The sequence below is a fragment of the Ambystoma mexicanum genome, chromosome 2q (genome assembly GCF_040938575.1).
Source record: "Ambystoma mexicanum isolate Mex_15411 chromosome 2q, UKY_AmexF1_1, whole genome shotgun sequence".
Lineage (NCBI taxonomy): Eukaryota > Metazoa > Chordata > Amphibia > Caudata > Ambystomatidae > Ambystoma > Ambystoma mexicanum.
This window is the reverse complement of record NC_090924.1, coordinates 153,730,914-153,754,970: the sequence shown is the minus strand read 5'-3', so window position 1 is coordinate 153,754,970 and position 24,057 is coordinate 153,730,914. Positions and strand designations below refer to the sequence as shown.

Genomic DNA, 24,057 nt, shown 5'->3' with positions numbered 1-24,057 from the left:
AGGGAGAAGCCCAGCTTGTGAAGGGAGTGACAGGTGACGGACAGATGATCCAGGACTTGCTCGGGAGAGCGCGCCCTGATCAACCAATCGTCCAGGTAGGGGTAGACGTGTATCCCCTCTTTCCTGAGATGAGCTGCCACAACCACCATGAGCTTGGTGAAAACCCTCGGGGGGGGGGGGGGGGGGGAGGTCAATCCGAACGGCAGGACCCGAAACTGAAAGTGCGAGTCGCCAACCGCGAACCTCAGGTACTTCTTGTGCTTTGGATGGATCGGCAAATGTAAAAAAGCGTCCTTGAGGTCGAGACACACCAACCAGTCCTGAAGTTGAAGGGCCTCGAGGACTTGAGAAAGAGTAACTATCTTGAACTTGTCCTTCCTGAGGAACTTGTTCAAACCGTGCAAGTCCATGATGGGTCTCAATCCTCTGTCTTTCTTCGGAATCAAAAAATAAGGGGAATACCATCCCTTGTTCCTCTCCACTACAGGCACCAGTTCTATGGCGCCTTTCTCCAGCAGGGATTGAATTTCCTGCACAAGGAGCAGATCCGGACTCTTCAAAGAGAGGTTCCCTGGTGGATTGTCTTGAGGCCTCTGCTGGAAAGGAAGACAGTAGCCGTGGGCTATGATCTCCAGAACCCACACATCTGAAGTAATGGCATGCCATTCTACCAGATGCTGCGCCAGCCTTCCCCCAACCAGAGAAGCATGGGCCTCATGACTGAGCTGAAGCGGCTGCTGCAGTGCCTGAGGGCAAAGAGGCAATTGCACGTGCGGCCTTGGCACCTCGAGTACCTTGTTTTCCACCTCTGGCACTCCTACAGTTGCCCCTTTGACTTGCAGCTCCTCTCGATTTACTAAAGGATGAGTAGTAACGAAAGGAACCTCCCCTCCATTGCTCTCCCCTAGGACGAAAAGGCGGACTGCAGCGCCCAACGACTTCGCTGCAGCTTCCGAGGTCTGCAACCTCTCAAAACTCTCGTCAGCCTTGCTGCCAAAAAGATGTTCACCATCAAAGGGCATGTTGAGGAGCCGGACTTGCACATCTGGAGCAAAACCCGACTTCCGCAACCACGCAAACCCGCGCATTACTGTGCTCGCCGCCATGGACCGGCTGACGCAATCAACCATGTCCAGACCCGACTGAATGGATTCACACATGGCGTCCTTGCCATCCTGCATGATAGCAAGGAAACCATCCTGTTCCTCCCCTTCGGGAATATGATCAGCCGCTAGGGAAATACAGGTCCATAGAGTGTGCATGAAACGAGAAGGCACAAATGGAGTTGGCAGGCTGAAGCGCCATACCACCCAGCATACCCAGCTGTCAAAACGTTTGTCGTCCCTATCAGGAGGGATGGTAGGGTAAGATGCCTGCTTTGCGGGGGCTGTAGCCGCCTGCACCACCAAACTCTCCGGAGTAGGGTGCGTTGTCAAGTAGCAGGGGTCGCCACTGGCTGGGCGATATTTCTTTGGCAAGGACTTGCTCACTGCCGGGAGACTCTCTGGAGAAGTCCAAGCCGCAGCCACCCTTCTCTGCAAGGCCATATGGAATGGTAGCACCAGGTCAGTTGGAGGACCGTGGTCCAAGATATCAGTGAGGTCATCCTGCTGAAAATCCCCAGGGGGGGGGGGGGGGGGGGGGGGGGCAGACCAACCCAGGTATTCAGTGACCCTCGACATGAGGCACCGATATGAAGATTCGGCATGCGTGCCATGCTCCGGCCTACCAAACTCCACCTCCGGAGAGGTGTCTAGACCACTGGCGTCATGCAGTGACTGATGCAGGTCCTCAAGTTGACTGTGACCGGAAACAATGTCATCAGGAACCTCATCTTCCTCAGACCCCTCATCCACCTCAGAAATATATTCTAGAGGCTGGAAAGAGGCAACAGAAAAAGGCACAGAGACATATTTAGCTTTAGCCATTGCCTTTCCTGGGGGTGCCACCGTGCCACGGGGTACCTCAGACAAGGCTGCCTCGAAAGGCGTCTAGGGCGTCGACGTCGAGCGCGGCGCCGAAAGCTTCGACGGCGTAGACACAGGCCTCGAGGGCGGAGCCCCGAGCGTGTCTCTCGACAGCCTAGGCGTCGATGACTTCCTCGGAGGCGGGGCCTCGAGAGAGTCCGTCGACGACCTTGGCGCCGCCGACGTCTATGTCTTCTTCGAAGACTTCACAGAGTCTCGCGGTCTCAATGGCGACGAGGACCGGGACCTGGAACGGGCATGCCTAGAGCGACCATCCTTGTCTGACCGGGACCTCGAAGGTGCCCGGTGGTCACGGCGACTGCTCGAGCCCGAAGGTGGACGAGCTGTGTCTCTAGCGCGGCCTTGACCGGCGGCCTCAGACGGCGCGGCCGGACCGAAGCCCTGCAATTGAAAAATCGCCAACATCTCCTTTCGGAATTAATCCCATTCCTCCGGAATGGAATGCTTGTTGGGACAAGCTAGCCGCCGACGGGCGAAGTCCTCGGAAGAGGACGGGGAAGGCGACGTGTGACGGTGCTTCCTGGAGTGCCTCGAAGAGGCAGAGGAATGGCGGGGCCGACTGTCAGATAAGGCACTCTCCTCCCCAACCTCCTCCTCACCTGAGCCTTCAGATGATAAGTCCTTGGGAGAATTTGCAGCGGGCTTCTTCTTAGCCTTCGTGTGGTCGGTTGTCGGCTTTTCTTTGATGGGTTTCTTCTTCTTTTCGCGTAAGGAGGGTCTGGCTTCCCCAGAGGCCACCTTGGCAGGAAGGGGAAAAACCTGCCTAAGGGGGACCCCGAGGAGCCAAACCCCAAATTCCAGGGAAAAAGCCTTAGCAGAAAAAACCCTGGTTGTCCAATGGATATAGTCCTTGAGTAATGAATGCGGAAAGAAAGAAGGTCCACCTTCTTAAATACTGTTCCTCGATACAGCAATCAATGTTTCCCCTGTTGGTATGGCAGTAGAAGGCAGGGGTCTTTGGAAACAAGTTCAGCAGAGTACGAAGAAGGTTTAAAGAAGAGGAAGAGAAAGACAAGTGCAATACGCACTGCCAGGGAAGAAGGATCTAAAGAACTCAGAAGGTAAGTGTGAAATCTCGGAACGGAAGGAAAGTATAATCGGAAAGGCAGTGTATAGAAAAGTTACCTACCTGAGAATAAATGTCACCCGGTGTTTCAGAAGCCGAACCGCTAACACTGAGTAAGCGAAAGCGGCTCCGCGACCGCGAGTGGAAAACAGAGAAAATAAGGAAGCCGAGTAAACCTTAGAAATCACCCTGGGTGCCGCTCGGAAATAAAGCAAGACGGAGGAAGGCGTATAAAGAGACAGAAAGGTAGAAGTAGAAAGTACCGTAGGCCGTTGAAATGGAAAGAAGTATAGGTAAGAAAAGAAGGAGAGGACTGAGAAACAAAAGTCCAGAAGGAAAGTAGCGGGGGAGCAACACGGTCACTACAGAGGGTAGAGACACTAAGGGCAGAGGGGGCAAACGGGCTGGAAGGGCAACGAAGATCCGAGGAGTAAAAAACACTGAGCCGAAGCACAGCAGCGTTGGAAGCACTGGAAAACAGATACAACGTGCTGGGCTGTGGGCGTGGCCTAGATTTAAAGTGTGAGCCTCCATCTTGGTGAGGACTAGACCGCCTCGGCTACAATCGCCAAGAACTCCATAACTTCCAGGGGCGAATCCTGACACCGACTCCCAGACAGAGAACCCCCGGACTCACGACGATGATGATGATGATGCGGAGAGTCGCCCCTTGAATCGTCCGTCGAAAGACCAGTGGAACGCGACTTCCGGGGCTTGCCCACCTTACCGACTGACAGCTTCTTCTTACGCTCCCGCAAAGCCTTCGAAGTGAGCGACTGGCAATCGACACAGTCATCCGTATCATGGTCCTCCCCGAGGCACCAGAGGCAAGCGTTGTGTGTATCCGTCAGGGACATCTTGGACCCGCACACCCGGCAATTCTTAAACCCAGACCGCGGGGTGGAAGAAGCCGAAGACATCATATTCGATAGCAATGAAGAAACGGGTTCGAAGAACCGAAAGAACAGGATCCAGTAGAATCGAGGTGCGCTGAGATCTCCGAAGCGAACAAGTTTGTGGAATAAACGGAACGGAGGCTACGGGCGTTGTGCGTCCTACTTATAACATCCGTTGACATCGGCACGATGGAGGCCCTCGAGGACTGCGTATCAACGTCATCGACGCAGGACGCAGACGCCAAAAAGATTTTCCGAAGCAGCACAGCGGTGGTGATTACTGTCATAGATATGGAATACGTCGGAGGACCCAATCCCCTCGAACAGCAGTTACAGGTAAGTAACTTGTTCCTTCTCCAGCATGGGGTCTGGCATGGATTCACATGCTCATGAATATAAGAATACATAGCAGTACACACATGCACAACCACGGGAGGTGGCAAGGCTCAACATTAAGCATTACATGAACTCAATATTAAGCATCTCTTACCTCCTCACCAGGCTCACCTTAAGCGAACAGGTTGCGCAGCACTACCTGGCCGACTCTGGACTCCTCCCTGGAATCCTGGTCGATGCAGTAGAATCTCGTGAAGGTGTGCGTCGACCTCCACGTAGCAGCCCTGCAGATGTCCAGCAGGGGCACACTAGACAAGAACGCTGTGGTAGCAGCGATCGCTCTAGTCGAATGGGTTCTCGGACAGCCGGGCAACGGTCTGTTTGCCAACCGATGACAGTGCATGATGCAGCCGGAGAGCCATCTGGAAATGGAAGCCTTCGAGAGAGCCTTCTCTTGGTTCACATGTCCAAAAATAACAAACAGCTGTGATGTCTTCCGAAAACTCTTTGTTCGGTCCACGTAGAACTTCAGCGCTCTAGCTACATCCACCGAGTGCAAAGTCCTCTCGGCCGGCGACGAAGACGACGGGAAAAAGACTGGTAACACCAAGGGCTCATAGAGATGGAAATCCGACGGCACCTTGGACATGAAGGAGGGGTGCGTCCTCATCACTACCCTCGTCTTGTGGAAAGTCAAGTATGGAGGCTTGCAAGATAGGGCCTGAATCTCTCCCACGCGTCGTGCAGAGGTGATGGCCACAAGTAACGCTGTCTTCCACGACAGGAACTTCAACGGAGCCGAATACAAGGGCTCGAATGGCGGGCCCATGAGCCTAGTCAGCACCATGTTGAGCTCCCACGCCGGGGCTGGAGCCTTCACCGGCGGGAAGGATCGAAACAGTCCTTTCATAAACTCCTTCACCAGGCGATGAGACCACAGGGACGACCGTCCTGCAGTTCTGGTGTATCGGGAAATCGCTGCCAGATGTATCTTGATGGAAGCATGAGCTAGTCCAGCTTTGCCCAGCGACAGTAAGTATGGTAGCACTTGAGGGGCTGTAATCCGTAGAGGGTTAATCTTCTGTGCACAGCACCAGAGAGCAAGCCTCTTCCACTTGTGTCCGTAGCACTTGAGAGTTGAGGACGCCCTGGCCTTTGCAAGAACCTCTTTGCAGTCAGCCGGGATATCGTACCCTTCAAACTCTAGTGCTGCAGGAGCCAGGGCTGCAAGTTCAGCGACTCTGGGTCGTGATGAAGAATGGCGCCTCCTTCTCTGGAGAGAAGATCTGCGTCCGTCGACAGTTTGACTGGTGGGGACGCTGACAAGTCCTGAAGGTCCGGGAACCATATCTGTCTCAGCCATCTCGGTGCGACGAGGATCATCCTGCACCGGGACCCCTTGAGTTGGTTGATGAGCCTGAGCAGCAACGGCAACAGAGGGAACGCCTACAGGAACAGGCCGTCCCAGGGGAACGAGAAAGCATCGCCAATGCTCCTCGGCTGGGGGAACCCGTTGGTGAACCTCTGGCACTTGGGAGTTCGTCGTCGTCGCGAACAGGTCGATTTGGGGCTTGCCCCATCGCCGGAAGAGTTGATCTACTTGATCCTGGCGTAGTTGCCACTCGTGGCACGAGCGCAGCTCCCTGCTGAGTGAGTCGGTGATGGTGTTTTTTATCCCTGCTAGATGAAAAGGTACCAGAAACATCCCCTGGGCAACAGGCCAGTGCCACAGATCCTGGGCTTCCTTGGACAGAGCTGGGGATCTGGTTCCTCCCTGCTTCTGGATGTAGAACATCGTGGTGGTGTTGTCGGTCAAGATCCTCACCACTTTGCCCATGACGGGAGGAATAGCTTGAGGGCCCAGAACACTGCCCGGAGCTCCAGTATGTTGATGTGGAGCGGCCTCTCCTCCGGGAGCCACAGGCCTCTCGCGTGAAGATTTCCGGTGTGCGCTCCCCACCGCTCCAGGGAGGCATCTGTCATCACCGTCACCTGGTATGCTGGGGTCTGAAAGTCTGTGCCCGCAGCGAGACGCGCGGGTGCCCCACCATCGAATTGCTTGGCGGAATACTTAGTTGAGCGAGATCTTGTCCTCGAAGCTTCCCGTCACTTGCATCCAACGGGAGTGGAACTCCTGCACAGGGTGCATCCGAAGCCTGCACAGGTGCACCAGATAGATGCAAGAGGAAATCATCCCAAGAAGGGACTTGATGGACCTCACTCTGGCCACGTCCGTGGCCAGCAGACGCTGTACCTTGCCCAGGATGGCCTGTGTTCTTTCCTCCGACGGCGAGGCCAATCACGCCACTGTATCGAGCTTGGCTCCCAAAAACCGCACGGCCTGCGACGGAACCAGGTGAGATTTGGGGAAGTTGATGGAGAATCCCAGGTCCGTGAGCAGCCGGACGGTATTTGCTGTGTGTTCGACGGCGAGTTCCCTTGTCCCTGCTCGGATGAGGCAGTCGTCCAGGTAGCGGTAGACGTGGATCTCCTGCAGGCGCAGCCGCACCGCACTGGTGCCAGGCACTTGGTGAACACCCTGGGTGGCGACTTCAATCTGAACGGATGGGACTTGAACTGGTAGTGCTGCCCTTGGACTACGAACCTGAGAAACTTTCGGTGTCCTTTTAGGATGTGAAAGTACGCATCCTCCAAATCCAACAACAATAGGAAATCGCCTTCCTCCAGCTGGCCCAGCACGTGCTGGAGGGTGACCATCCGGAACTTCTGTGCCTTGATGTATTTGTTTAGCCGACACAAGTCCAGGATGGGATGCCAACCTCCCGTCTTCTTCCTGATGAAGTATCGTGAGTATACCCCGGAGCCTCCTTTGGGACGAGCTCGATGGCTCCTTTCTTGAGCATCGCCCTTACCTCCAACAGCAGTTGAGGGACGTGGTTTTCCTTCCTGGCCACTGGAGGAATTTGAGGGCACTTCTTTAGAAATTCCAGAGTGTGCCCGTGGGCCAGGACATCCAGCACCCAACGGTCGGTGGAGATGGACTCCCACACGCTGATGAACTTCGCCAGCCGGCCTCCCACCGGGGTGCTTTGGTGGGGGCCCGACGCAACGGCCGGTTCAGTCTTGCTTGGAAGCAGCCTCGTCTCCTTGGCCACCCTTGCGACGACCGCGAGATCCACCTGACTTGCCTCGTCCCCTGTAGGCTTCTTGCAACGAAGAGCGGGCCGCCTGCCGGTAGGTCGAGGAGCCGCCGCTGAATCCTTTGGAGGCACCTTGCTTGCCTCTGGAGTTCCGAAATGGCGGCCGCCATTGCTGCAGAACTCCCAAGGCCCGAGCCGTCTCCGTGTCGGTCTTGATGGCCTGCAGCGACTCATCCACAGTGTTACCAAACAGATTGTTCCCGTCGAAGGGCATGTCCAAAACCTTGGCTTGCATGTCCTGGCGGAAATCTGTCGCCTTGAGCCACCTCCGCCGGCGAAGGCAAACGCCGTTGCCCAACTGGCGGAAAACCAGTGTCGGCAATGTCCGTGGCCACAGTTATGGCGTGGTCCGACGCCACCTCACCCTCCTGTAGGATTGCCAGGGCCTCTGCCCTCTTGTCGTCTGGGAGGAAGTCCAACATGGGGGCGATCTTGTACCACAATTCCCTGTCGTAGCGGGCCACAATCGCTAGGGCGTTGGCCGCTTTAATCGTCGTCGCCGACGAGATGACTTGTCGTCCCACGGCATCCAGATTCTTTCCCTCGCCGTCCGGTGGGGAAGTTGAAGATGAAGCCGATGCCCCCCAGCTTTCTTCTTGGCCACTGCTGAGACGACCGAATCCGGGGTCGGCTGTGCCCTAAGGCACAACAGGGCGGCGTCGGTGACCCGGTACTTCTTCTCTTACTGGTCCCTCTTGGCAGGTGTCGTGGACGGTATCTTGAGGAGGGCAAGTCCCTCGTCCCAGATGTCATCCAGCAACGGCACTGCGAGGACCGTCTTCCTCTTGGCCTTGCGCCGTTGGTAGAGGAAGCCTTCCTTCTTCTCTTCAGGGTAAAGCCGAAAAAGCTTGGATGCCCTGGCAATCATGGCGTGGAAGGAGTCAATCTCGTCGGACGGGGACGCTCGAGGAATCGGTGACGGGAGGCCAGTCCCGTCGTCGTCATCATCATCCGTCCCCGTCGTGGCCGTGTCTGTTCCCGTGTCGTCCCTCGGGATCGGGGAAGGCAACAGGCTGAGAAGGCTGTGAGGGCTGAAGGGGCACTGGATGAATTCTCCTCCTCTTGTTTGGAGGGCTTCCCGACGGACCCGGTACAGCTGGGTCGTCTGTCGGGGGTATGGGCCGTCTTGTCCTTATCTCTGTGCTTAAGGCTTGGATTGCCGTCAAAATGGCCGCCGAGTTATCCTGAGGCTCGGGTTGCGACGGGCGTGCTGGGAGCGACTGTTCCTCCACGGGAACCTCGTCGTCATTGCCACCCTCACTCTCGTCGTCCCCCTCCTCGGGATTCCTCCCGTGGGACCGGGCCACTTCCAAATTCTCGGTCAGTTCCTATTCGGAGGTTGTGTCCGTGTCCGTAACAGCCACCCCCACCCCTCTTTTTCCACCGGGGTCTTCACAGGGTCTTCTCGATGGGCTTAAAAGAGGTTTCCCTCTGCGGAGGCAGGGAAACTCTGGGCCCCTGAGGTCGCCTCCACTGGGATAGCCTCCACAGGCTTCGCCAGGGCCGCAGCTACTCCCTCGATAGAGGCCTTAGCCAGGTGAATCGAGGCCTTCACCACCTTGGGCGCGCTTGAGGCCTTCACCTTAGGGAGAGGGTCACCGCCTCGCTCCCCCTCGGCCGGTTCCTTCGAGATCGACCGGGGCCTCTTCAGAAACTTAGCCGGGTTCTCAGATTTTCTCTTCCCCGAGCCAGAGCGTTGGCTCGTGGTTGATGGCGTCGGTGAAGGTGCGCCCTGCCTGGAAGTCGAGGAGCCCGACCGTCGGCGCTCCCGGTGCCCGCTGACTCACGGTGCTTTACCTTCTGTTGGGCCCCCGTCGCCGGGGTGCCCTCACAGGACTTAGAAGACCGCTCGGACTTCTTCTCACCTGCTGGGCTCTTACCTTCCAGCCAGTTGAAGAGACGGGTCCGACGATCCCTCATAGTCCGATCCTACATATTCATGCAAAACGCACAGTCCTTCTCCACGTAGGTTTTTGTCCTCGTGGAGGCGGTAAAGGCATTTCGAATGCTCGTCCTCCTTGAACACATTTTTGTAGGTTGCATCCAGGGCAGGTCCTGAACAGTTTGCCGGGAGTCTAGCTTCCCTTCTCCTGGGCCATATTCTTCTCGTCCGCAAGGTAGGCCTCAGAAACTTCTGGAATCCTCCAAGAAGCGTAACTCGACGAAAACCTCACCCTTGAGGGGCGTAGATAAATCTGAAATGGGTCCCTGTTGATCGGAAGTAGAAACGGTGGAGCTTGAGGCTCGATTAATCCGAAAAATGAGATAATTCTCTTTGATAAAGCGCAAAACGCAGTAAAAGCTTGAGAGCTATAGCACGAGGACTCCCAACACTTGAACGTGCGGTAAAAATCTGAGGATGGCTGCCAGGGGCGGGGCTTAGGGAGAGGGCAGTCATTGGCTGGGTACAGTATGACCCAGAGACCAGTGATTGGTTACTACTAAGAAAGACAGATCAGAAACGAAACTGATACTGATTTTTTCATTACCGAGGATTCCCAGCCTGACGGGGAATATTCATGAGCTTGTGAATCCATGCCAGACCCCATGCTGGAGAATATGTAATTTTACATGAGGTTGGAAGATGGAAAAAGCAAATTTGGATTGATTCAATCAACACTTTTTTTAACATTTGCAACCACGCTTGATCCGGTTGTATTTCACATACTATGACGCACAACATATTTCTACGAATGCAAATCACGCCCCTAGTATTGATAAACTTGACATACATTGATAACTGCCGCAGAAAACTAAAGATGCCCCTTACTAAGAGTCTATTACGGTATTTTTGTATACATTGGAGCTGCGTCTCCATTCCAGACTGATCTTGCCATGAAGGTCTGGGCCGAGATTGCTATCCCACTGGATGGGTTTAGGATTCTGCATTAAAAAGAATGTGCACATTGATTGTGGAAAGGCTTTTTGACCACAGATGGAGCCAGTTTAAAGGCTACCTCTAGCCGAACGAAAAGGCTGCTAAACTCTGCCAAAATGCAGAAGGGTTCATTTGACTTCTCGATTCTATTGCACAGACAGAAGAGAGAATGTTCATGCCAGAGATGAAGCCCCTTTTATTCTCGGTCTGAAACATTAGCTGCAGGGCAGTTTTCAGGCAAGGCCGACTCGCTTATCAAATTGCCTCATAAATTGACAGGAAGAAGAGGCCGTAGATTGTGCGAGTTGACAATTTTTGGACAGACAGCCCACTTACATCATCTGTCCGACAGTCTGAAAATCGGAGGAAATTATGTGCTGATTGGGAGAGAAACCACTAGGTGACCACTGCCCTGTAACAGACAGAGAGAGGCCCGTTATTTGTGCAGGTATGAAAGAGATCCTTGCACTACACGCACAAATAAAATTATTTGAATATAGTTTTCTCTTCTCTCACATTTTATATATAGACAAATTCTATACACAGTTTGTACCCTATGTTTTTATTTTACGAGGGGTTTGAGGTATATCAAGGTACTGGTTCCATGAACAGCAAAAAGAACCACAAACTTCCTCCTGCTCCGACATTTTGGCCGATTTTCAATTATCAGAACCATGTGCACACCCTGAAGTTATAAACCATATAACTTCTTATAGACCAAACCATACTCTTTTGAAACAGGACATTCTATTTTATTATTAACTCATCTTGAGTCCCTGTTTTTTTGCAAGACCAAGTATTTTCCTTTTCATATTAAAGCACATAAAAAAACATAAAAAACATATGGCACAAACGATTTTATCACATTGGACATATTTTCATATAGACAACATTTGATCTGGGTTTAAACAATAACAAAACAAAAAGGTACTATACATCAAAAAGTACCAGCTCATTTGATTTCCAACCAGTTTTGAAAAAGAAAAAAAGGACAAATAGTTATTTTGTTAATTATAAGGTGTTTGCTCCCTATCACCTCTGACGGTGTTTTATTAGCAATGGATGAGATTGCAAAAGTAGTGTCGACGCAGTGCGTTTCAGCCTAAACGGTACAGGTAGACCGCATCCAACCTTGGTCTCTTCTTTAATCAACCCGGGCCTTCATCAGGAAAGATATAAATGGTCTATTGAGATATTTAATCTTCTAAACCCAGTGGTACTTCTACTTTCTAAAATTAAAATCAGATTAAAACAAATCAGAAAGGGGTGGGGGGGAGTCTATGATTTGGTCAAAAATACTCTCATATAGTAGAGCATGTGTGGGTGATTACTAGGTCGTCGTCCACTCACCTTGTTATAATGGACAGAGGAGGGACAGATTATTTTGGTGTCATTCACACAGTTCTGTGACTGTCAGCCCTGTTGGGCATAATCACAAAAACAGGCCTACTAGTACCTTATGCAAAAGAATGCAAGTATTCCAAGGTTATGCAGCATGTCACACTTAACACTATTATGTAACACAGAGGTTCCAATTCATACCTTCTCTGTGACAGGATATATGATTTGTTGCAGGCGATCAACTGCCTGTTCGGAATCTTCATGAAGAAGAGGGGGATCAATTGCCTATACATGCACCAGGGTCACACGTTTCCGGCTGCACCCTGATCCTGCAAGGGCCAGATAAACACCTGGTTTCAATATAGCTGTGCGGTGTTCCCAATGATTTATCAACATTTTTTGTTTAAAACAGAAACTCTAAGCATCTATTGGTATGTGAGCCCTGTGAACATTTGTTTCTCTTATGTATACCGTGCAGAGAGCGCTGGCTGGCTGGTTTCAATGTATATACGACTGTACAAACAGTCCGTACTTGCAGTTAAAATAAACGTACTTGTTTTAACCTCCAAATCGTACGGGGTTGACTGCTGCAGCCCGGCACTTCCAAAAAGGCTGCTGTCTCGCACGGGTCGTTATCTCCGTGCCTGCTTCCTGTGGTACAAAGTGTTCAACACACGGGCGTGGCGCCGCCGTCACAGTTTTGAACAACTTCCTGGTTTCAGCTGCTGCGAGTCAGCTGATCACACAACGTGGGCTATCAGACATCAAACATTGGCGTGAGGTCCTTTGTTGTTATTGAACGGGCCAAAAAACAATGTGAAGCCACAAACTCCAAAATAGAGCACAGAACACTACTCGTTAGATTTTAAGAATTTAGAGGACAGCGCTCGTATTTGGCCATATTGAACAAGAACATGTTGAGCTGGTGAGTGTGTAGAGCGGCTGGGTGTGTAGAGCAGACAAGCGTGTAGTGCGGATGAATGCGCAAATTTAGAGAAGCGAGTAGAACGCAGGAGTGCGTAAAACAGATGAATGCGCAGAATGGACGAGCGTAAACCGTGTGAGTATGTAGAACAGATGAGTATGTGGAGCGAATGAATATATAGAGCATGTGACAGCTCCAGATCATATTTGCATGTATCCGCAGGAGTGCACGAGTGTGGATAGCGGATTAATATGGAAGTGCGGAGAGTGTGTAGATCTCCTGACCAGAAGAACGTACAGACCTGGAGAATATATAGAGTGGATAGAGCGGACGAGTGGATAGAGCGGACGAGTGGATAGAGCGGACGAGTGGATAGAGCAGTTGAAGGTATAGAACAGATGAGTGTAAAGATGATTATATTGGACAGGATATTGCTGTTGAATGCATGAAAAGCACGAGTGCTTAAATTGGATGAGTGCGGGGAGCGGATGAGTGCGGGGAGCGGATGACGGTTAAGTGCAGAGTGGGGACGAGTGCGCAGAGGTGGGACGAGTGCGGAGGGGGGTGAGAACGTAAAACAGGTGAAAGCATAACACGTGTGAGGGCATGAAGCGAATGAGTGCCTGGAGCGAACAAGTACCCAGAGTGAACAGACGTGCTGCGTAGAGCAGACGAGTACGTAGATCGAACAAGCACAGATTGCAGCCAGTACTGATGAATGCATAGAATGGATGGGTACGTTGAACTACTGAATGCGTAGACCATGGGCACACAGGAGTGCAAGCGCCGGGCAGACAGGAGTGCATGCGTGGGGCAGACAAGAATACATGCGTGGGGCAGACAAGAATACATGCGTGGGGCGATCCATAATGCATGCATGGGGCAGATTGGAGTATACAGGATGGACTGGAGGGCACGGGGCGGGCTGGAATGCACGAGTGCGTGGAGCGGACCGGAGTGTATGGAGCAGACTGGTGTGCATGGAATGGACTGGAGTGCATGGAACGGACCGGAGCACATAGAATTGCGTGATGTGTTTAGTATGGTTTGGAAGAGAACGTTGAAAGAGCATATAACCCACCCTCACCACCATGCTTACTCTCTCCTGTACATCACCACTCAGCTAGAACACAGAGATGCTATGACACCATTCAGTATAAACTGTTCTCATACCAACATCCGCCGCTCACTCCACATCACTCTAAGTAAACACTGCTGGTTACATACCCCCCAGCCAGGCGTTCTCCTCAGGCCTAACGCAGCCACATCCGATCTGGATAATTCCTGCCAGAAGGAACACATACTCCTGATGTCTCAATCACCACACCTACCGCTAAGAAGCAGCTACTACACGAATACCACACGAGCTGCACACATACTGGTGCTCACAAGCACCTTTTGACTCCCTCTACTCTACTGATCTGAACTTCGGTTCCCAAGGGCGTTCAACCTACCAGCGCCTTCAGACCATACCAATGGTATATAAGACGCTATATAAATGCAAAATAACATAACATATGCTCTTGCTCATGGAGACAGAAAAAGGACTTACGCTCTCACATCAGGTGCTATGAGAGCAACACATATGTGGAATACACAGCCCTCCCAGGTCCCTTATGAGGGGACCAGTGGAGGAGATGGAAGGCTGTCGACACTTCCCGACACATCGCAACCTTATAACCAGCAAAAGGCTTTCGTCCCTTTCCGTTATGACTTGCCACAAAATATAATGGCAAATAATCAAAAAATAGAACATTAATGAGATGAAAACTCAATGCGGGACCGAATACAGATACACACAATCAAATTCAAAACAAGATATTAATGTATTGTATTCAGAATATGCTAAATATAATGAGGTCTAAAGACATATGAATTAAAGGACTTTGTCCCCCATGTAATACACTTATTTATACATATATGTATTAATGTTTGTGTTTCATGGTTAGTGCATAGGTAACAATAATAGTTGTATGGTATTAATAAAATTACACCCACATACATTATTTATATATAATGCCATTTGAGTGATGTCACACGTGCCACAGCACCACCTAGTAACCCATTGCTGGACGTTCACTTCCAATTCAGAGCCATATCAGCAAGGCATTGTGGGTATGCAAAGTAGCCCACATTCAAAACCTTTAATCCAGGAACTATTCTTAGTTTTACAGGGCAGTGCCACTTTATACATGGCTTTATCAACCCAAGCAGACATTTACTAAAGCTGATGACAACTATACACCAGTTTTACCCTTATTAGGGATCCTCAGTGCAGTATAGACTCCATAGCCTTGTCGGTGGAGCATTGGGGCATGTCTAACTAAAACCCACAACGTTTTGGTGGGCTTAAAATGGACTGAAAAAACCCTTTCACTGAAAACCCAAGAAGAAAATGCCATTTGAGCCAAGTCACACATGCTACAGCGCCTCCTAGTAACCATTGCTGGACGTTCACTTCCAGTTCAGAGCCATATCAGCAAGGCAATGTGGCTATGCAAATTACCCAAAAAACAAGCATATATATTATAACTAAATTGACCAACGTGTGTCAACAAGTAGTGGGCCGTTCTTAAAGTTAATTCACTGTTCCATTTATAAACTATTGCTTAGAAGATGTGCCTCTAGGTTGCCCAATTAACAAAGCTGTTGACCCGGCATCCTATCTCGTGCCTTTCCTGCTGAAAGTTACAAATAACTGATTTCCATATCTGTGCTGATGGGGGAGGTGTAATACCTTCCCCAGACTCCCCAATCTCTGGTGCAGGCCTCTATTCATATATAGCACAATTTCTTCAAAAGATTGTATACACATGCATTATTTCCTATATGGCATGAAGCCAGCAGGAAGAGAGGGCAAGCTCTGCCTGATGTGGAACACCGGGGAGAAGCCAAAGCAGCGGTGCTGCATCTGCCAAACACAAAACTCTCCCAAAGAGCACCGCCCAGGGACCAACCAGAGGTACCCGTTAGCTCCAGGAAACCGGGAGAAGGCCAGCTACGCCTAACAAGACCCCAAGGCAGTGCGGGAGAAACCAGAACCCCAAGGCTAGGTGAGAGAAACCGGACTTCAAGAGTTACATGTTTTGCGGACAAAAATCCTTTAAGAAAAAACACATTGAAATGTAATTTCTTAAAATTTGGACACCCCCCCCAAAACACCCCATTTCCCTATGTTGTTACCCCAACCTCCTCCCCACTCCTTTTATATACTTACCCACCCCCATATACATTTTGATGAGATTTTGCGATGGATTTTTTGAGAAACCACAACCTAAGGCGGGGTGAGGAAAACATGCCACGAAAGGGGGACAGGGGGTTTGGGATGAGGTAAGGACCAGGAACTGCCCTGATGGGGAGGGTTGCCCAGAGCAAAGCCAGAGGTTAGGATCAATTACAAATCTTCCAGCCTTCTCTTTTGTTTTGCACAGGTGGGGAGAACGCCAGGAGTTTTCTTGGTAAGGAACACAAGGAGAACACTTCGAGTGAAAACCCCCTTTACCACATCTCAGGAGCTGTATCAGTTTACAGTTCTTCCATTCGGCCTACATGGAGCCCCTGCCACATTCCAAAGACTTATGGAGAAGGTCTTGAGGCCCTATTTATCATTTGCAGGGGCCTATGATATAGTGACCCATAGTGCCAGTTGGTAAGAAGATCTATGCCATCTCTATGAGGTCAGTAGGGGGTTAGGAGGAGCAGGACTCCGAGCCAACCCAAAAACTCACTGAGCCCAAAGTGCTGTGAAATACCTAGGGCAATTTGTAGGTAATGGTCTGATTCAACCCCAAACGGAGAAAGTGAAGGCAGTAGCCTTAACTAAAATAAAAAAGTAGTCCATAGGCGCCTCTCTGTGAGTAGCCTTAACTACCCCACCAAAATACAAGCAGGAGCTTAAAGCCTTCCAAGGGCTATCCGACTATTACCTGGTGTTTTTTTCCACATCTTTCCCGCATTGCTGCAAATTTAACAGACAAGCTTAAGAAACGCTCAGCCCAACAAACTTGTCTGGACTCCGGAGGGCCCCGCCTTAAGATGCCAGATTTCTGCAAGAAGTCCATCCTCCAGACTGAGGCATCTTTGGTGGGCAGCCTAGGAGCCATCCTGCCCCAGTTGCATGAAGGCCAAGAACACCCAGTTTTGTATACTAGCAGGAAATTGTTCTCCTGTGAAGAAAATTATGCAACTGTGGAATTGAAGGCTCTGGCTATCAAGAGGGCCATTCCAGTTTGAGCTACTATCTAACTGGAAGGAAATTTCCAACTCATTACCGACCTTTGGCCTCGATATGGATGCATTTGCAAAAAGACAACAAGGTCAGGGTAATGAGGTGGTTTTTTGATCTCCAGCTTTTCTGTTTCATGATAGAGCATAGAAAGGGCAAAGAGCAAGAGAAAATAGACTTGTCTCAGCTGCTAACCCCTAGGCTGGCTGGAGGAGGGCTTAAAAGGCAATGGTTGGGGTAAACAACAATTCAAGGTTATTCCTTACCTCTCCTCAAGGGGGAGCCACCCCCTTTGGGACTAGGGAGGGAAGCCCAAAGGCAAGCAGGATCCAACTGGGGCGACACCCTCCCCCTTAGAGGGCAGGCAATACCCAGAAAGGGATATAGGTTATCCTCACTTATCTCAAGATCCCAATATCTTTGTTGGCTAATATGGGAGTTAAACTTTGAGGACTTCCCCGAAGAATGGCTGGTTTGGTTTCTGACCCTTTGCGTTCACATTCTGGCCTGGAATGAGAGAACAGTGGATTGTTCGATCCCCTAACAGAGGGAAAGATAAAGAGCCAGAACTGGAAAGGCGGAGAAGAAAAACTGGCAGAGCTGAGAAGCCCAGACACCTCCTCCTGAGAGGTGTGGCAGGAAAGACTGAGCGTACAGCAGGCATGAAGAACCCTGCCACGGCCGAGCCCGCAGGCCGCGCAGAGTACATGTGGGGCCAGGAGCCAAAAGTGCCTGGCGCAGTAGGTAACTGAGGAGTGAACGCTGCCCGAGAAGCAGAAAACCGGCATGCCAAGGAGCGGAAATCTCGCCGGAAGAGAGGGCAAACTCTGCCCAAAGCAGAATACCGGGAAGAAGCCGAAGCAGCAGTGACATGACGGCTGAACTCACTGACTCGCACGAGGAGCACGGCTCGGAGGTCAGAAGCAGGCTGTGGCTTCAGGGAACCGGGAGAAGGGTGGCAAGGCCCAACAAGACCCTAAGGGAGGGTGCGAGAACCAGACCCCTAAGGCAGGGAAAGAGAAACCTGGGGTAAGGACCCGGAACTGCCCCAATTGACAGAGCACCAAGTTTTATCTTGGTAAGGAACACCAGGAGAACACTCAGAGTGGGGACACAAGCCAGGAGCCCACATGTGAGAAAGGGGACAAGAGACATTTAGTGTACTTGGCATGTAGAGAAAGAATGAAGAGATATTCACTGTACTTGCTTGGATAGTACTCTGGGGCAAGGGCCCTAAATGATACAGATAGACCAGCGTTACAAGATATTTAAAATAGATATTGAAGACAATCAATATTTTAGCCATACATTTGGTACTTGTAAGCAACCCAACATTTGTCTATTCAATATTTTGAAATCGATATTTAAACCACCTACTGCTGCAGGTACTCTGCAAAGTTCCTGCAACGGACAAAACTGACTTCATACCGCATTACAGAACTAGCATGCTCTCACTAGGTGAAATTAGGTATTTTGGCGTAAAGAATTCTCAGAGACTACTATCAAATTATAAAAGACTTTTAGCACTCTGAAACCACTTTGTGATCTGTGCATTTCAAATAATCCTACACACAGGGTACAATCTAAAATCTAATGCTTAAGCCAGCACATTCAGGTAAAATGTGGCATACCAATTTTAATTTGCACTGGCACATTTTGATCCCGAAAAAAGATTCCACTCAACTGGCAAATACAGAAAAACGAATGTAAAAGTAGACGGTAAACTTTAGAACTCTGTCACAGACCTTCACACATATTAAGATTGGGTGACGGGTGACAAGAATGTACCATTACCTTGACTTCTCAGCCTTCTCTTGATTGTCTGCTGGTTGCTTCACACTAGCACACCCCCGACCACTTGCCACGCTGTGATGCTGAAGCGCCGCATATGAAAGACAGAAATAGGCCACATTACACAACATGAAAAAGTGAATAGATGAGGTAATATTTTGGATCAGGTTTATTTTTATTGCAGGAGACTGGAGCCTGCAAGCTTTGGCTCTCCAGATGTTTTGGATTATAACAGCCCTAGCCAGCATGGTGAGGGGTCATGGATGTCCTAATCCAAAACATCTGAATAGCTACAAGTTGTAAACCCGTTACTAAGGGGAACATCAAAGCAAAGGGAGCCTTTAGCTACCTGCTTTTTTGTTAAATGTGCAGCTCCGACCGGGTCCCCCATAGGGAGCTATTCTCTGCTTTGTAGAGGTCAAGATGAAATTCCTAACCTTTTTCTCACAGCAAGCCGATCATTTTTAGTTTTGGCTATTAGGTGTCATAGAAGCCAAACCCATTGCATCCGAGCACAAGTTGTAGAGGACATGTCAGGAGGGACTGAGCTTGTGGGTGCCATTTCATTATTTACCCAACCCACTGCGGTCCATTGCCATGCTAATTCCTATGGCCATTCCCACCTGATACCTGCCACTCGTTGCCCAAAACACATTCTCCTTGAATCTTTATGAGCTAGCTAACAAGCAGCAACATCAATTCCTTTGCATTCTGTTGAGCGTTAGAGGCGTAGATGAAGCTGTAAATACACTACTGGTGTAATAAAAATGTTTTAACCATGTGTGCCTTCAACCACTTGATTCTATATATGTTCCTTGCATTGAGTGCCTGTTGAAAACCAGCACTGACAAAGCCAACAGTTAGGATTTGTGTACAAGTATTAGATAGACATTTGCCAGGCACTACTATCACTTGTGCCCAATACCATTTTCCAGTTGTTGCCATATTATGGCCAGGTAGTACCGTTATGGCAGTGGCAGACAAATGCCTTTCTGTTAGGCAAGATTGTATGCAGTACCCTTTGGGTGCACTACAATAACCCTGACCTCCTGGCAATAGGGACCCAACCTTTGGTAGAAGTCTGAACTACACAGGTTGGTAGTATGGCTGAGCAGCCAAGCTTATCTCAAGAGGGGAGCAGTAAAGTTGTGACACAGTGTTTCACAGTACAGTTATCCAAATAAACACACTCAAGGTTTCCTGATAAAACAATTATTAATTTATTTCACAGTCAGTTGTATAAGCCTTCTTCAGAAGGGATCAACATAGGTAACAACTAAAATACACTTCAAAACACACTCTCGGTTTCTCTAAATCCGATGATACCCATTGGGGGTGGCAAACAGAAACTTCCTACACCCTCAGGTGACTTAAACAGCTAGGACACTGGACACCGATTTATCACTGGAACATTTAGAGCAATACGGAGTTTGGTTCAAAAGATAGAATAGAGAAATAAAACAGGGGTTAACAAATAATTCATAAACAGGTAAGTACTTTTAAAACCTTCCAATGTTCAGTAAATTAACCTTTTCCTGCGGGAAAGAATAAAGCACAGAGTCAGAGGTAAGACGAGTCACTCGGGGAGCCTGGACAGCCAATGTTAATTGTACAATGATATGATATGATAGGTTATTTATAACGCGCTTAATACCCAGAGGTTTCTAAGCGCGGACCCGGGGATCAAACCTGTGTTGCTGCGTTTCATTTTGCTTCCAAGGCGAGCACGTTGCCACTGAGCTGAATTTGTATTTGATCTCGCTCAGACTAGAAAAATTAGCTGCTTTTGGACTTATACGATCCGTCCTTTACAGACTAGGCAATACATACGCTGAGTATGTTAGCCAGGCGCTATTAATCAAACGTGCCGAGTGAAAGAGATACCACCCAGTCCTCCGAGATAAGAAAAGATAGATTCCTATTGGATAGCAGGTAGGACCCTCTATGTTGAAATTTTCTAAAAGATAACATGAGACTAGAATATGTACACTCTCGCTAGGGAGACCCTGACAGGTTACCTTACTTATACATCCTCCCCTCTTTTCCTTTAGGAAAATTCCCCTTTGGGTCCCATTTTGTCCGTAACCCAGAGGAGCCGTGAGAACCCCTGGTATTAAGTGACTGACCACCATGTGGCACCGATGAGAGATATTATAATATTATAATAAGTACTATAAGTAGTATTATCTTTCTAAAAAAAAAAAACAGTGAATACATCCTAATAAGAGATCACTTTCTAACGAACACTTTGTCCACTGTTTGCATCCCCTTCACTGAATGCACGAATTATGAGAAAGGACCTATTGAACCCAAGTGATTTGGTCTTGAATAAACGCGGTGAGCTCTTATTTTAGATTGTTTCCTTTTTCACCACTGTGGCTTGTATAAAAACACTCTACAATATGAATGAAATAATGTGACATTTAGTCGAGATTTACATACAATCTCTTCCTTTTTTGTGTAAAAAAAACTTCTCAGTAGAAACTCTCTTGAACCAAGAAATGTGATGCATCTATGAAATTGTTGCAATTAAGGATACTTAGGTGTAATCCTTACTCCTAGTACTTACCTAATTTGTATCTACCAACACTAACTACTGTTTGTATTTTTACAATTCCTTGAGTGTGCTTGGGTTGCGAGCGTTCCACAGTTTGTGGACACGGTTTCATTTTGTTCTTGAAACACTTGTGTATAGGCGCGTTATAAATGCCTTATCATAGTATATCATTCTGTTTAAAAACAACCTACTGTCAGGGTTGTCATACACTCCCGAGCACCTCACTACTACTGAATTAGTGATATTCAATCACTAATAGGTGTGGACTGACATATATCTTCGTTTCTCGACTTAAATAGCTAGGGACACTGTACATTGATTTATTACTGGTACATTTAGATCAATACTGAGTTTGGTGCAAAAGATAGAATACAGAAATAAAACAGGGGTTAACAAATAAGTCATAAACAGGTAAGTACTTTTAAAACCTTCCAATGATCAGTAAATTAACCCTTTCCTGGGGGAAAGAATAAAGCACATAGTCGGAGGTAAGAAGAGTCACTCAGGGAGCCTGGACAGCCAATGTTAATTGCACAATGTCAAGGGGAGCTGAAGATCTTCTTTGCAGGTAGGTAAAAAGTCTTGTACAATGTTTTTCAAAATGTTTGTAGAAAATTAGAACACTTTAAGGGCCAAAAGCTGGGAGGCTTGTGAGGGGCAAAGCTTTAGCAACTCTGCAAGGTAACCAAGACAGGTCTCAACTGAGAACAAGTAAGGCTACGCAAAGAGGTAAGTTCTTAGACTTTACAGTACCTCTGGTTAGAAGAAATGGTTCCAGCTGGCTTCTGTTCCTGTGCAGCTCTGCAGATCCTGTGGCTCCTGAGCCTCAGTCATGGGGACAAGAGGGAGGACATCTTGAGACTACTGCTCTGCAATGGGACGGTCAGCAGCAGCAATGGGCAAACTTCAATTCAGCGGTATTTCAGCTCCTCGTGTCTGACAGCAAATAGCAACACTGTGGTTCTCGGATACCACTTCAGACTTTCCTTGCTTCTGGGGTCCAGCACTCTGTTGAGGTGGCTCAGGCTTGGTCAGTCCTCCATCAGGGAAGTCCGAAGGATATTCCTAGCGCTCGGGTCTGACTTAAAAGCAACGCACATAATCTGGTGTTCCTCTCCCTGGTACTTCGGTTGCAGCAACAGCAGCAGTGGAAATACAGCCAGCTTCGAGAGGCTGTCCAGACAGGATTGCTTTGGAGTTGATTGGTCCCAGCAACTCAAAGGGAGAAGTCGTCCTTGCAGGGCTTCTCTAGTCGAGGCAAATTCGGAGCTTCAACACAGCAGTAGGGCGCCACCGGGCAAACCAACGGTCCAGGAGTTGCAGCAGGCGTCTCTTCCAAGGTCTTCGAATTCCTTCGTCCAGTGGTCTACTCTGCCTTCCCCGCCAAAAAGCCTAGCATTTTATGCAGGTTTCTCCCATTAATTCCTGCCTAGCTCTCAACCACGCAGCTGGATGGCTGTCCTTGCCGGACAGCCAGCCGGCCAATCACCTTTGGGTGCATTCCTGTAACCAAGAGGATTAAGTACAGGGAGTTTTGGGCACCTCCCTCACTTCCTGCCCCTGCCAGACATACTGGAGCCAGAGCCGGGCTTCACTCGTGAATCCCGCCAAAGATAAAATGAACAAAGAGACCAAACCTGGTTTGGCGTGCATAGTAAAACTCAAGAAGGACCTTTCCAACAAGAAATGGTGAAAAAAGAAGACCAGGGCCATTTTGACGAAATGTACACCCATGGGTGCTTTACTGCAGCTACGATTGCAGCGCGTGGTAAAAATACACAATGGTAGTAAAAAGTGAACCACGAGCCATTAATTGTGGAAAGGGTAACATAAAAAATGTTACATGAGAAACTAGACAAAGGGGATACTAAGTAAACCCTTCAGCACCCTATGGTAAGATTGTGTAACTTTCTAGACCCAGCACACACTATGTAAGTAAAGTCAATTTCACTTCACTACCCTTGGAAACAGTAGTTTATCCAAGAGAAGGTATTTAAACCTTTGGGAAATTTAAGAGTCTTTGTCACACAGCACCTTCAGTGCAGTGGCACAGCAATGTAAAGATGATGCCTATGGAGTTTGTCAGACTCCAAAGTGAAAAGAAACACAGAGAATAAATCACATTAAAAGTACATGAGAGATAAAAAGTCCTAAAATCCAGCAAAAGAGCTGGGGGTCTCTAAGGTAGAAGGGAATTAGCACATTTCTGAGAATTCTCCCTAACACTTTCCAATGCCTACACAAACGAAAAAACTGTCGGTTTTGTGAATGCTTGTTGATTTAGCCCTCACGGTTTACCAGCTAGTCCACATCCAGGGTCTGTAACTCTGTATGTGCCCATTGGCGTCCTCAAGACTCAGTGGACACAGTGCCTGAAAAATACCCTGTAATCGGTTTGGTGAAGCAGGTCACCCTGCTCAGCTCCTTGTGTCTGCTCATGGGCTGGAAGCATCCAACGTTTAACACAGTGGGAGGCCTTTTAGGCTCAGAGAACAAAAGCTTGTTCTCTACAGGCCCCCATTAAAATAGCAATATGGAGTCCAATGTGACTTCATAATGAGGCTTGGTTTCCCTGGTAAGCATGGAAACCAGTGCAAGTCAAATTTAGGCATGGTCTTCATGAGACTCCAGCTTGAGAGGTTAGGGATGCCAGAGGCCTGAATGGTTGCCTGGGATTCACTCTAGGTTCCACATCTTGGGAGTTTACCTGGGTAGAAGCCTAGGAAAAGTTTGTTTGGCAACCACTCCACAATTGGGTGACCGCCAAATGTTTAAATGGCTCATGGTGTCTGAATGTGCATCTAAACCACAAGATCTGTATTCCTCATCTTTTATAGTCTCCCAAAGCAGTGTAAATTTGGAGGCGGGAGTATCAATTAAATCATTAGTCATG

The 24,057-nt window shown here is 49.1% G+C and overlaps 1 protein-coding gene across 2 annotated transcripts in view; it reads right to left on the bottom strand.

Moving 5' to 3' along the window:
• The window catches only part of C2QH1orf35 (chromosome 2q C1orf35 homolog), a 458,870-nt gene that overhangs the window by 75,376 nt on the left and 359,437 nt on the right, over positions 1 to 24,057 (bottom strand). For both annotated transcript variants that reach the window (XM_069647075.1, XM_069647076.1), the window contains exon 7: positions 18,611 to 18,690. In XM_069647075.1, the coding sequence (XP_069503176.1) occupies positions 18,611 to 18,690 (80 nt within the window). The remainder of the gene's footprint in view (positions 1 to 18,610; positions 18,691 to 24,057) is intronic.